Genomic DNA, 12,406 nt, shown 5'->3' on the forward strand with positions numbered 1-12,406 from the left:
TGTTTTACGTGGCTCATTGTGACTTGTTGACACCAATGATATGCTTTATTGCACTTCGTGATACAGGCGTACAAAGCAGATTACACAATGTGGGAACATGACAACACTAGATAATGTGCGGATCTCATGCATAACGTGGCATGTTTGAGGGCTGAACTCCCCCCAAAAAATAAGACAGGTAATGGCCTACTTGGACAGTAATGATGTCGGGATAGCACTCCTGCAGGTGACGCACTTAACAAAGCTGTCCGACACTAAAGTGGGAGCACAGTGGGCGGGTACAAGCTGGAGTCCTCCTTCTCAACATATGCCTGAGGGGTACTTACACTTGTAAAGAAAAATCTTCTGTTTTCCCTGAGTAAATCTTACACAGAAGACGCGGGCGGTATGCTATAACACAGGGCAAACTGTCTGGTTCGCCAATAACTATAGTCAACGTATACGGGCCCAACACTGACAAGCCTGTTTTTTTTTAGAACATACTCAGTGTACTGCGGGACTAGCCTGAAGCTAAAATTATCAGGGGTGGTGACTTTAATACTCATCTGAACCCTAGCAAAGACAAATCCAGCGGTAGTCACTCACCCAGAGCTGCTCAGGTTATAAAAAATGGGATGGCCGAAATCGGACTTTTAGATGCATGGAGACTGCGCAACCCTGATAGGCTGGTGGGGACACACGCCTCGCTCGCTCATGGCAGCTGGTCGAGGCTAAACTACTGGCTGGTGAGTGAGAGCGCCAACTCATGAGTGTTCACAATTGACATGCTACCCAGGACGCTGTCCGATCATAACCCTGTTAAAATCACACTTTGTATCCCACTTAACATCCCCTGACAGTTCACATGGTGGTTCCATTCAGAGGCGCTGCTTGATCCTATATACACCGAAACGATCAGGGAGGCAATAGTTAATTATTTTTAATTAAACAAGGGGTCAGTGAGCAGTGCTGCGACGCTTTGAGAGGCGTCCAAGGTTACTATACAGGGCAAATGGTTTAGTACAGTGGTTCCCAAAGTCTTGACTCCTGAGGACCCCCACTGAATCACTACTGGAGTCCGGGGACCCCCAAGCAATTTTTACAATTTCGGGGGCCGATTTCCGGGGGGGGGGCCTGAATCTTTAAGCAATAGGCAGAGTGGAGCTGCAGGGGCTCTTAGAAGGGGTGAAACAACAGTAAGGCCTCATTAACGTGCAAATGGTCTTTAAAAGACCTGTGAAGTACTCGGGGGCGGCTGTGTGTGTGTGCGCCTGGGCTGCCACACAGGTGGGGGAGGGGGCGGTTTGGTATATGCACTGCCAGCAACCTGCCAGGCCAGTGAGTGCAGAACACTTGCATCACCCTCTCTCTGCCTGCCATTGCGCTCCATAGGGCAGGCTTTAGTGCTGGTGGCGCCCTGTGCGACAATGTTTGTTGGCGCCCCCCCAATGACCACCTCCACCAGGGAGTCTCTCACTAGCACCCTTTAACAGTGACGAAGTCTCCATAACCACACTTTCTCAGATGCATTGAATTAGTTATATAGCGCCACTCATACCAGTGCAGGGTGTCCGGGCACTTTGCATCACACACACATTACACAGAGACAATCAATCATACGTGTGTAAATCAGTGTATAGGAAATGTTACATAAGCCAAAAGACTAAAAGTGTAGGAGTTACATGTCATCCATACTGGTAGGCAGTATAGTTTAAGAGTGCTTGGTGTGGAGAAGCACAAACTCAGAGTCGAAAAAGAAACAGCATAGTTGGGAGTTCTCTTTAATAATAAGAATCAATTTCTAGCCAAATTAATCCTTTTTGCAACATTAATCAATGTTCTAATAATGTATTCTTTGCAGTGTGTATGCAGTTCTGGGATGAAAGTTAATAGCTCACTATTGTGTATTAGGACTTTAAGTTATAAATTGCAAGTAACAAAAGGAGATTTCTTTTGAAAGCAGTAACCTGCTGATCTGTACATCATACGCACTCCGTAATCACTTGGTGTACGTTCTTTGCAGCAGGCATATTAACCCTCTGCACTAACTTCACATAAGTCAAAACCTCAACTATGCAAAATGCTGATCTCTCTCGGACGATAATTAATGACAGGAGTTATTGTGACATTTATGTGAGGCCTGGTAATTGCTGGGGGAAAGAAACGCTGCAGCAGGTGCTTCAAAAGCGTAATAAACGTTCAAGCACGGCGCCCCCAGGAAGCCAGCACCCGGTGCGGTGGCACCGGTCGCAACGCCCTAAAGCCGAACCTGGCGCTCCATACTTCTGAAAGGTAAGAAAAACACGTGCATTTGCGTTTTAAATGTCCGATCCTGCAGCTGCACACTTCCAGGGCCCATACATGACAGTAAGCCGATTCAAGACCCCATTCTCCCGATTCTTTTACAGAATCTCCCACTTTGCTCTCCTGAAATGTTGGCATGTATGGGTAAGTACACCCGGCCTCAATAAACACGGTGTCCTAATTCCCCTGGCCTTGCCCACTAGCTGTAAATTGTAAATTAATTAAAAATAAACACTCACGTGCTCCTCAAGTGGTCCAAGATGCCGGAATGCTGGTGTTCTTAGCCGAAAGCGGGCGTTGGGCGGCAAAATGCTCCTGGGCTGGCCGCAAACGCGAGGGAAGACGCACTGCCGTGCGAGCGTGCGCGCCTATAAAATAATAAGCCAATCACCCTTCAGCTTCCACCCTAAAGCTGAAATGGTGATTGGCCCTATGTTTTTTTGGTCCTGCCGCCCCTGCGCTGTCATTCAGTGCTTGTAGCCGTAGTAGCACATGGGCGCTTCAATATTTAATACGATCCAGTCCGCGGACCCCCTAGGAATGTGTCACGGACCCCTGGGGGTCCGCGGCCCACAGTTTGGGAAACGCTGGTTTAGTACAATGGCAGGCATACTTAAGGATATCCATGGTCAGTTGTCCAGAGTTGAAAACACGCTAGAGCAACTTGAGAGGGATTATGAGGCTATCCCGAGCATGCAAACACTAGTTCGTATTAAAGATCTAATACTAGAATATAACGAAGTATCAGCCGGCCAGATACACTACTTGTCTAAGAGATACGTGGCCCGTGCATATGGTTAGGGAGGCAGACCTGGACGGAATCTGGCTTCCAAGATCAAACAAAGACTAGACAGTCAAATCATAACCAAAATTACAGACCCCGCAGGTGAGGACCTCTTTTCCACATCAGCGATTGTGGTGCAATTCCGCACTTGCTATGCGGACTTCTACACCTCCAAAGGGGAAGTTGACTCTCAGGAGTTGGAAGAGTGCCTTCCAGAATATCGCAGTTGCATGGCTATTCACCAGGCTGTGTGAATACCTTTGCCAACCGATTAAAGCATTTCCGTGAGGCGATTCGATCACTGCCTAACAAGAAAGCACATGGGCCCGATGGCCTAACCTGTGAATTCTATAAGGAATTTGCGGAAGAACTGATACCCTATATGCTGGACATGTTTGAAGAAGCCTACGAGTCGGGAATCCTACCGCCATCGCTAAGAGAAGCCCTAATAATTACCCTGTTAAAAAAAGACAAACCACCACATATTTGCGAATCGTATCGCCCATTGTCATTTATTAATACTGATGCAAAAGTACTGCCAAAAATCCTGGCCACTAGGCTCCAACCGTTATTAGTTCTCCCCCACCAATCGGGATTTATTCCAGAAAGGTCCACATCTCACAACCTGCGAACAATCTGTGCAATGTTTCACATACTTGACCCTAAGCTTCAGGCTGTGGCAGTGTTGCTGGACGCATCCAAGGCTTTTGATTCTATAGAGTTTGGATACATGTTTCAAATATTACAACAAATGGATATCCCTTAAGTCTACAGTAGATGGATATGTTTGCTATATACTTGCCCCACAGCGCGTGTCCCGGTTGACGGATTGACATCTGAACCAATCCGAATCTGTAGCGGTACTAGGCAGGGATGCCCTCTATCGCCGCTGCTTTTCTCCCTTATGCTAGAACCACTGGCCTGCGTCATTAGACAGAGTCATGTAGCGGTACTAGGCAGGGATGCCCTCTATCACCGCTGCTTTTCTCCCTTATGCTAGAACCACTGGCCTGCATCATTAGGCAGAGGCATAGGGACGCGGCCCTTCGATTAGCACATCGCCCGGTAAGCATATCGCTGTATGCTGACGATATGCTGTTCTTCACAAGAGACCCACAAACATACTTGGATCCAATTTTGCATGAATATATAAGCTTTGAGAGTCTCTCGGGGATTGGTATCAACTGGAAAAAATCAGTGATAGTTCCTCTGACCACGAGTACTGTCCCTTATGCTCTGGAGTTTCCTCTCGAGTGGGCATCTGACCCAGTAAAATACCTGGGGATATGGGTTCATCGCGATCCGGAAAAAGTCATTCGGGAAAACTATGGCGCTGCCTGCACGGTGCTGGAACAACAGGTGGACAGATGGTCATGGCTGCCGCTGTCACTGGCTGACTGTATAGCCCTAATCAAGATGACGGTTTTGCCCAGATTTCTCTACCTATTTAGTAACATACCCATAAAACTGACTAACCAATTTTTTTAAACTGTGCGCTTGCTACTGGTGAGGTTGATAATGGGGAGGCAAGCAGCCCCGTGTGAGCTTGGATACACTTACTCTAGACTATAGGAAAGGTGGCTTTAGTGTCCCAGACATGTATTTGTACTATTTGTGCGCTCAAGCACAGTTTGCGTACTATTGGTACCAACATCATGAGTTCATTCCTCATGTGGCGTTCGAGGATGGTGATGCACACCCGATTCCATTAAGATGTATACTGTCGTACTTGCACAGAGGAATTTACAGGGAATTAACACAATAGATACCACAGTTGCATCGTGGCAGGTACTGGGCCGGATACTGGCGAAGCTCCCCTTATATGCCCCCATGCTCCCACTAGACCAACATGCAGCATTATCGGTCACACAGGAGGCAGGTGCCATGCACGCTCTGAAATCAATAGGTATCGACAAAATGCAAGACCTTTACCCAAATGGTAGCTTCATCAAGATAGACGAGCAGCAGTACATACACAACATGTCGCCATTATTTCTATTCCAATTCCATCGACTTAAGAAAGCAAAACAGTCATACTACCGTACCTTTTCTGATGAGCCACCGACATTGCACACCCTACAGACGCTCCACACTGCATAAATTAATTACCAGGTTATACAGGGCTGCAAGAGATGAGAAAGTTGTTCGTTCGGACAGAAGCCTAGATCGCTGGAATGAAAGGCTCCTCCCTCAGATCACTCAAAAGGAGTGGGAATATTGTTTCCGCTAACTAGCGCTTTCACGTCAAATGGCACTTTGTGCATAATTCACTTCAAATTCTTGCACCAAGTATATCATACACCACTAAAGTTACATAAATATGGCCTCCGGGACAATGACACATGCAAACGATGTGGAGCACAGGGGGCTGACTTCTGGCACCTCGCCTGGGAATGCAATCGGGTGGCCGGATTTTGGGCGGAGGTGGTACACAGAATACAAACCATGTCAGCTATCACTCTGCAATGTACTCCTCAGGTGTGTCTGTTGTGCTATACTCCAGCTTTGAAAGGTGCCACTGGCAAGTTTATTAGAATTGCGTTATTTCGGGCCAAGAGGAGGGTGGCGTTGAGATGGAACAGTTCAGCTCCTCCGCTGCCGGGCAATTGGATAAGGGATCTTGTGTACTGTAGGGAGAACCTAGAGCTGTATGCAGAAGCACTCCCAGCTTCTTCCCGACCCAAGGACATTTGGGAACCGTTGCTGCAATATTTGAGATCTCAGGAACAAGGCACATTATCGGAGTGCGAAGATATATAGTGCTGTTAAACTGCATGTATCCAGTGAATATCTGTATCAACAGTTGACTGTGTTGGAGGGCAATTGGACATTAAGACTAGATAGCCACGGGTTGTTTGTTTTGAATCAGTTCTTGTGCAATGTATGATGTTAATGCTGTGCACAATCTGTTTTCGAACTAATAAAAACCATCTAAAAAATAATAAAACAGTTAAAAATAGGAAAAATTGAAAATGAGTTAAAAAAACCGCCTTTTGTGCCAATACTTTCTTCTGTAACTTCTTCTAAGTATGACAGATTTTTTAAACCAATATACAGTTACATTCGCGGGACCCGTCTGGTTGTGGGGATAAATAGGACCTGTAGGTTCACCTAGAACCCAAGGAACCCAGAGCAAGTAACTGAGCAGCGTCTTACAATGGTTTTTTACTGTGTACCGGGTATATACCAATTCATTTGGGAAAATATAAATAGTGAAAAATCGGTATGAAAGACACCTGTGTATTTCTGAAATAGGAACAAAATATAGAGTTTAGAAACAGTAGCTACTTGCACATCTCCGAAATTGTGGGTACCCATACTAGCATGTGAATTATAGGACATTTTTCAAAGTGACTTCTTTTTTACACATTGTCTTACATTTGGAAGGCAGAAATGCATCGAAGTCAATAGGTAATAACAGTTGCTCTACAATCCAGTGTTTCCCTATGTCTCCCGATAAAAATGGTACCTCACTTGTGTGGGTAGGACTAGTGCCCACGAAAGGAAACGGCCCAAAGCGCAACCTGGACACACCACATTTTTACATTGAAAACTGACCCATTTTTTTTGCAAAATGCCTAGCTGTAGGTTTTGAACCCTAGCTCTGCCGCCACCTAGGGAAACCTAGAAAACCTATACATCTTTGAAAACTAGACACCCATGGGAATGCAGGATGTGGTGACTTGCCTGGCTCTCACCAGGTTCTGTTACCCAGAATCCCTAGCAAACCTCAAACTTTGTCCAAAAAAAGAATTCCTCACATTGCTGTGATGGAAAGTTCTGGAATCTGCGTGGATCCTCAAAATTCCACCCACCCGCATTCCCCAACGTCTTCCAATAAAAGTGGTACCTCACTTGTGTGGGTAGGCCTAGTGCCCGTGACAGGAAGTGGCCCAAAATGCAACGTGAAAAAAACACATTTTTACAGTGAAAACTGACCCTTTTTTTGCAAAGTGCCTAGCTGTGGATTTTTAACCCTAGCTCTGCCGGCACCTAGGGAAACCTAGAAAACCTATACATTTTTGAAAACTAGACACCCAGGGAAATCCAGGATTGGATGGGTCTCACCAGGTTCTGTTACCCAGAATCCCCTGCAAAATTCAAACTTTGTAAAAAGAAAAACACATTTCCTCCATTTTCTGTGATGGAAAGTTCTGGAATCTGCATAGATCCACAAAATTTCACCCGCCCCGAATTCTCCAACGTCTTCTGATAAAAATGACGAATGAAAAATGGTACCTCACATGTGTGGGTAGGCCTAGTGCCCGTGACAGGAAACTGCCCAAAACGCAACGTGGACACACCACATTTTTACAGTGAAAACTGACCCTTTTTTTGCAAAGTGCCTAGCTGTACATTTTGAACCTTAGCTCAGCTGGCACCGAGGGAAACCTAGCAAACCTATACATTTTTTAAAACTAGACACCCTGGGGAATCCAGGATGGGGTGACTTGTGTGGCTCTCACCAGGTTATGTTACCCAGAATCCATTGCAAACTTCAAACTTCGCAAAAAAAATAAAAACATTCTGTGATGGAAAGTTCTGGAATCTGCGTTGGTCCACAAACTTCCACCCACTCGGCATTCTCGAAAGTCTCCTGATAAAAATGGTACCTCACTTGTGTGTGTGGGTCAAGTACCCACGACAGGCAAGGGCCCAAAACCTATTGTGGAGATGTCAAAACTATCCATCACAGTTTTCAGAAATATGTGAGTTTGGCTGGGTACAATCAACAGTACTTTGACTTGAAATGTACTTCTGTTTTACCACTCGCAACTAGAGGCACCCCTGTTGTGTGGTGGTTCACAGATAACATTAGGATGAAGGACTGCATAATTGCATAAGTGGTTGAACAAAGTTGTGCCCATGTGTGGGATTAGTTAAAAAACTAAAATAAAAAAAAATACATACATATATAGATCATTCGAACTCCCAAAATCCAAAATAAAAACTGGGCACAGACTCCAACTTCATATGTGCTGTTTACTATCAGTGCAACATGTCAATACGATACAACGCGTTTCAGCCAAACCTGGCCTTGTTCAAGTATATTAACAGTTTTGAGGTGTCTTTTTTGTATTTTTGTTGCATGCCCACATGACACTGTGCAAACCAAAAACCACTGAAAGCAGATTATGCAGTACACATTGGGTTGTGGAAGACAGCCTCCAACTGTGCATCGTGATAAATGTGTTGATGAGTATGCTTCTCTAATATATCTATATAGGAGCATGACTAGCTCTTGTAATTATCTTTTAAGTAATACATACATAAATAATTAAATTAATTATGAAATGCATACATTTAAGGACTCATAAAATCACACGTAAAAGACAATGTTAGAATCGCAGTCAATAAATTATTAAGACATTAATGGAACGGAAAATGAAAGCTGATTATATGAAATGAAATGAAATGAAAAATTATATTTATATAGCGCGTAACTGCCCGGAGGCCTCGTCGCGCTTTTATATTATATCAAAACTGAATTTTGTGAAAATTAATAATTTAAGTTAGTTCGTAATAGGACACATACGTTCAAATCAAGATCAATTAAGTTAATAAAGTTCATAAGAATTGATTAAACCTAACTAAATCCCTAACTGTCACGGTCTCAATGGGAAGTGTCAGTAGATTCTCTGCTGGTGGCAAATAACAATTTATATACTGATTTGTAATGTCATTATCAAGATTTGTTTTCATTTTCACAATCCAGTCCGATCCCAAAATGTAGTTGTCCAAAGACAACATAATATTGAGTGACAACGGGGCGTGGCTTGGAGTGTGTTCACTGTCTGCTAGAAGGTTTAGGAGCAGAGAGGCCGATTTGGTTATAGGGGAAGGAGCCCTGGAGATGGTAAGACCTGTGAAGCTTCTGGAGCTGCAGTGCAGAAGGGCCGTTAAGGGATTTTGTAAATGACCTCCTTAACTGGAGGTTTCAAGCAACATCAAATGGGCAGTTATTACGGTGGCCTACAAAATCTGGACAATGCAAGCTCAAAAAATGTAAAGCAGAAAAAAACTGTTATAGACCAATGCAAAATGGTGTTCTGGTATTAAGCAGCTAGTGACGTCAGGAATCAGTTTGAATGCCGGGAGGCTATGAAATGTATTTCACATTATAAAATAAAGATTTACTAGATCCCTGGAAACATTTTAAACGCTGATTATTGATTTTGTTTTATAACAGATGGCAAACTAGCAATTAATGGTGCTTTAAAGGTTAACGAACATCTCCAGGTGGAAGGACATTCCAATATCTATGCTGTTGGAGACTGTGCTGATGTGAATGAACCCAAGATGGCTTATTATGCTGGAGTCCATGCCAAGGTGGCAGTGACAAATATCATCAACAGTTTGAAAAACAAGCCCCTCAAATCCTACAAACCAGGTAACAAACATAACCCCTTTACTCAACATTTTGTTGTAATTATTGTAGCTGTGGAACAAGAGGGCATTTTTTGAAGTGGTACTTCTTATAGTAGTGTCTGAAATGTATACTCTGTAGTTACTTAATGAACGTCTATCCTCATAGTGTCTGAGTTCGAGTTGAGTGGAACACCACACCTGGAGATCCTGCATCCGACAGGAAAATTGCGAGCGGGACCTCTATTTATGAGTTTTTCCCCAGGTCCTGTGGTATATGATTTACTGATTGTTAATTCCTCATGCAATTTTTACACATTCAATTTTTAGAGCAATAATGCTAGGCGATATTACTGAACGGGAAAACCATCCTTGTGCAGAAAATGCCTGTTGACATGAAATTATATAAAAAAATAGGAAATTAGCAACCCTAAGTTCTTTTCCTTTTCATCATAGACGTATGTTTGTGTCTTTCACTGGAAAGGAGCCTCTTTTTACAAGTCTGCTGCTCCTCTATAGCTGCCTTTTTGGGGATTTACAACCCATATCAGAAAGAGCCCCCAGTCAAGAAAGATTTTAAAACATCAACCATGGCCTCTGAGTACATAAGAGAGGGAAATTTAGTGATGCGGGACTGCTAGTACACGCATAAGAAGTCGGGCATTTAGTGCAGAAAACCACAGCTAAGTCGAGAAGTCAAACATGGCAGCAGATTACTCAACAAGCATTTGCAATGCAATAGGTCTCGCATTTTGGAGCTTTATAGCTATTGGCATTGTAAATGATAATGTCTTATATCTATGTTTTTGGCTTTAGGACCTTTTAAGTGTTTAGCTATGCAGCACATTATCCATAACTTCTGCCCATACCCACCGATCAGGATGTGCACTGCAGATGGAGTATTGCTTAACATACAGGAGCAGACGAAGCATACTCAGTGTACAAAGGTGTCTCTTCAAAGAGGCTTTAATGGCACCAATAGATGCCCCTTCTGAAAGCTGCTGCAGAGCCTGCAATACCACTACTGGTCTCTATATGAATTGTTAAGTGGAACAAAGCAGCCATAATATTTTCATAATTTCACCTTTGGACCATAAATTGTAGGTAAAGGTGTAGGATAGAGTTGAAGTCACGATAAGTGGAGCTTTCCTGTTTAAGTAGTAGTTTGAAATGGCAATGTTACAACTTCTGGAGATGGAGGCAGCATGTTCCGAGAGCTTTCAGAGCATAGTCAGTATTGGGGACGCATTAAACATTCACAGTACAGGTGCGGAATACGGCAATTTGGCCACCTTAAAACCAAAATGTGCAGTGAGGGATAGGATACACCTTGCGTGATTTGCGCTCATGGCCTGCTGTAGTCTAGGAAGACACTGTACATTTTTGATCCATCTATGAGCTGCTTGTCAGGGTGTTTGAGAAGCGCATTAATGCAAAAGGTTGTGAAGATCACAAGACAGTTGGATACATTTGCTGCTTGTAGCTGTGGAAACACACCATGTTACATAGTATGGATCCTCTGAAGTCACCAGTGTTAAGATAAAACATTCTGAAAAGCAAGTTACGCGAGCTCAGAACTGAAGACTTTGAGGTCTGGCTGCAGTGAGAGCATGCACGCATATCCCTTGCAGTTTGTTGGTGTGTGCTGCGTGTACCGCAAGCTGAGTGGCTGGGGGTGGGATAAACAGAGCTCTTAAAAAAGTGTATTTCTTTAACATGTGAAAGCTTTGATATTAATATATCATATTTTAGTGCTGTACTGCGAAGCACTTATTGAAAGTGATAGTTTTTAAACAGGAACAGTGCCATTAGTCAACTACGAGGCAAGACAGTTGTCACATGACCCTTGTATGTGGCCCAGAATCTTATAGACAGAGCAACATTGTAGTCAGTGAAAATTTTTGTGCAACTGGAATTATGAACTTGCATGCTTTCATATGCTATACTGAAGAAACAGGAGGATTGGTAAAATTGAATATTTGCTGAAGATCACATTATTTGGTTAAGTTGGGAAGCCATGATTTATGTAGATTTCATTAAGTACAAATCAGCCAATTGGGTATCTATTTGTCACTCCTTTTTTACCCCAAACGTTAATTCTTTGTTTTTATTACTTCTGTGCATGAGGGGAGAGGGGCAGGCCGAAGCCACATGAAAGCTCAGCTTGTTATGAGTTCAAGGCTCCAGCACGATCTTGAGCTGAGCTAGAGCCAGGCTTCTTCACTTGAGACTGGCTCGAGTTTTCTCTAGTCAGGATTTAAGTGGAATCGTTCTAAACATCTCAGCCCCTATTCACAAAAGCATTTGCTCAAATATGTGCAATATAGTTGTGCTAATCACAGGCCTTTACTAAATTAAAATCCAATTCCTGATTCTAAGACTCAAAAGTGAGTGATTAACTCACACAAAAAGTCTGCCAGCTTGCTGGAATGTGTATTTGAACCACTTTGCTCTTTGGTTGAGTTTGTGTGCATTTCAAATTGGGCGTTTCTGTAAAAGAGAGTGAAAACTATCAAATGTGCATTTTTGGCAGTATTCAGAATTTTTTTCCAGGTAGTTTTCTACTTATAACATCGTATTTGGTTTAATTCTGTAAAGAGTATGATGATATTTATTTTTAGGGTGTGTTTGGGGAATGGCCAGGCTTAAAATTCACGGGACTATAGATATGGTGTTTCTCTGAAAGGCAAAATATTTTCCCAGCGGTGCAAAGAGGAACAATAAAACGATAATAATAACTGTTTTTTGTTGCTGCATGGCTGGGTTTGGGCGGTGCGGAGCTCGTGGCTCATGGAGGAGTGGACTGTACACTGTAAGTGTGCATGACTGCATGGATGGCTGTTTTCGTCCGGCCAAGCAGTCATGCGCTATTTGCATATTCCCCACCAGGCTGCACTACACAGCCTGGTGGGGAATATGCGCAGGCTCCCTGTCCCGATCTGAGCGCCAATCCATGGTGCACAGACCAATCAC

General features: G+C 43.5%; 1 protein-coding gene across 1 annotated transcript in view; it reads left to right on the forward strand.

Moving 5' to 3' along the window:
- AIFM2 (AIF family member 2, ferroptosis suppressor) overlaps positions 1-12,406 on the forward strand; it is a 455,616-nt gene that overhangs the window by 332,791 nt on the left and 110,419 nt on the right. Inside the window, exon 8 of the mRNA XM_085603473.1 lies at positions 9,258-9,458. Within this exon, the coding sequence (XP_085459599.1) occupies positions 9,258-9,458 (201 nt within the window). The remainder of the gene's footprint in view (positions 1-9,257; positions 9,459-12,406) is intronic.

This window comes from Triturus cristatus, chromosome 1_2, assembly GCF_964204655.1.
Source record: "Triturus cristatus chromosome 1_2, aTriCri1.1, whole genome shotgun sequence".
Taxonomy (NCBI): Eukaryota; Metazoa; Chordata; class Amphibia; order Caudata; family Salamandridae; genus Triturus; species Triturus cristatus.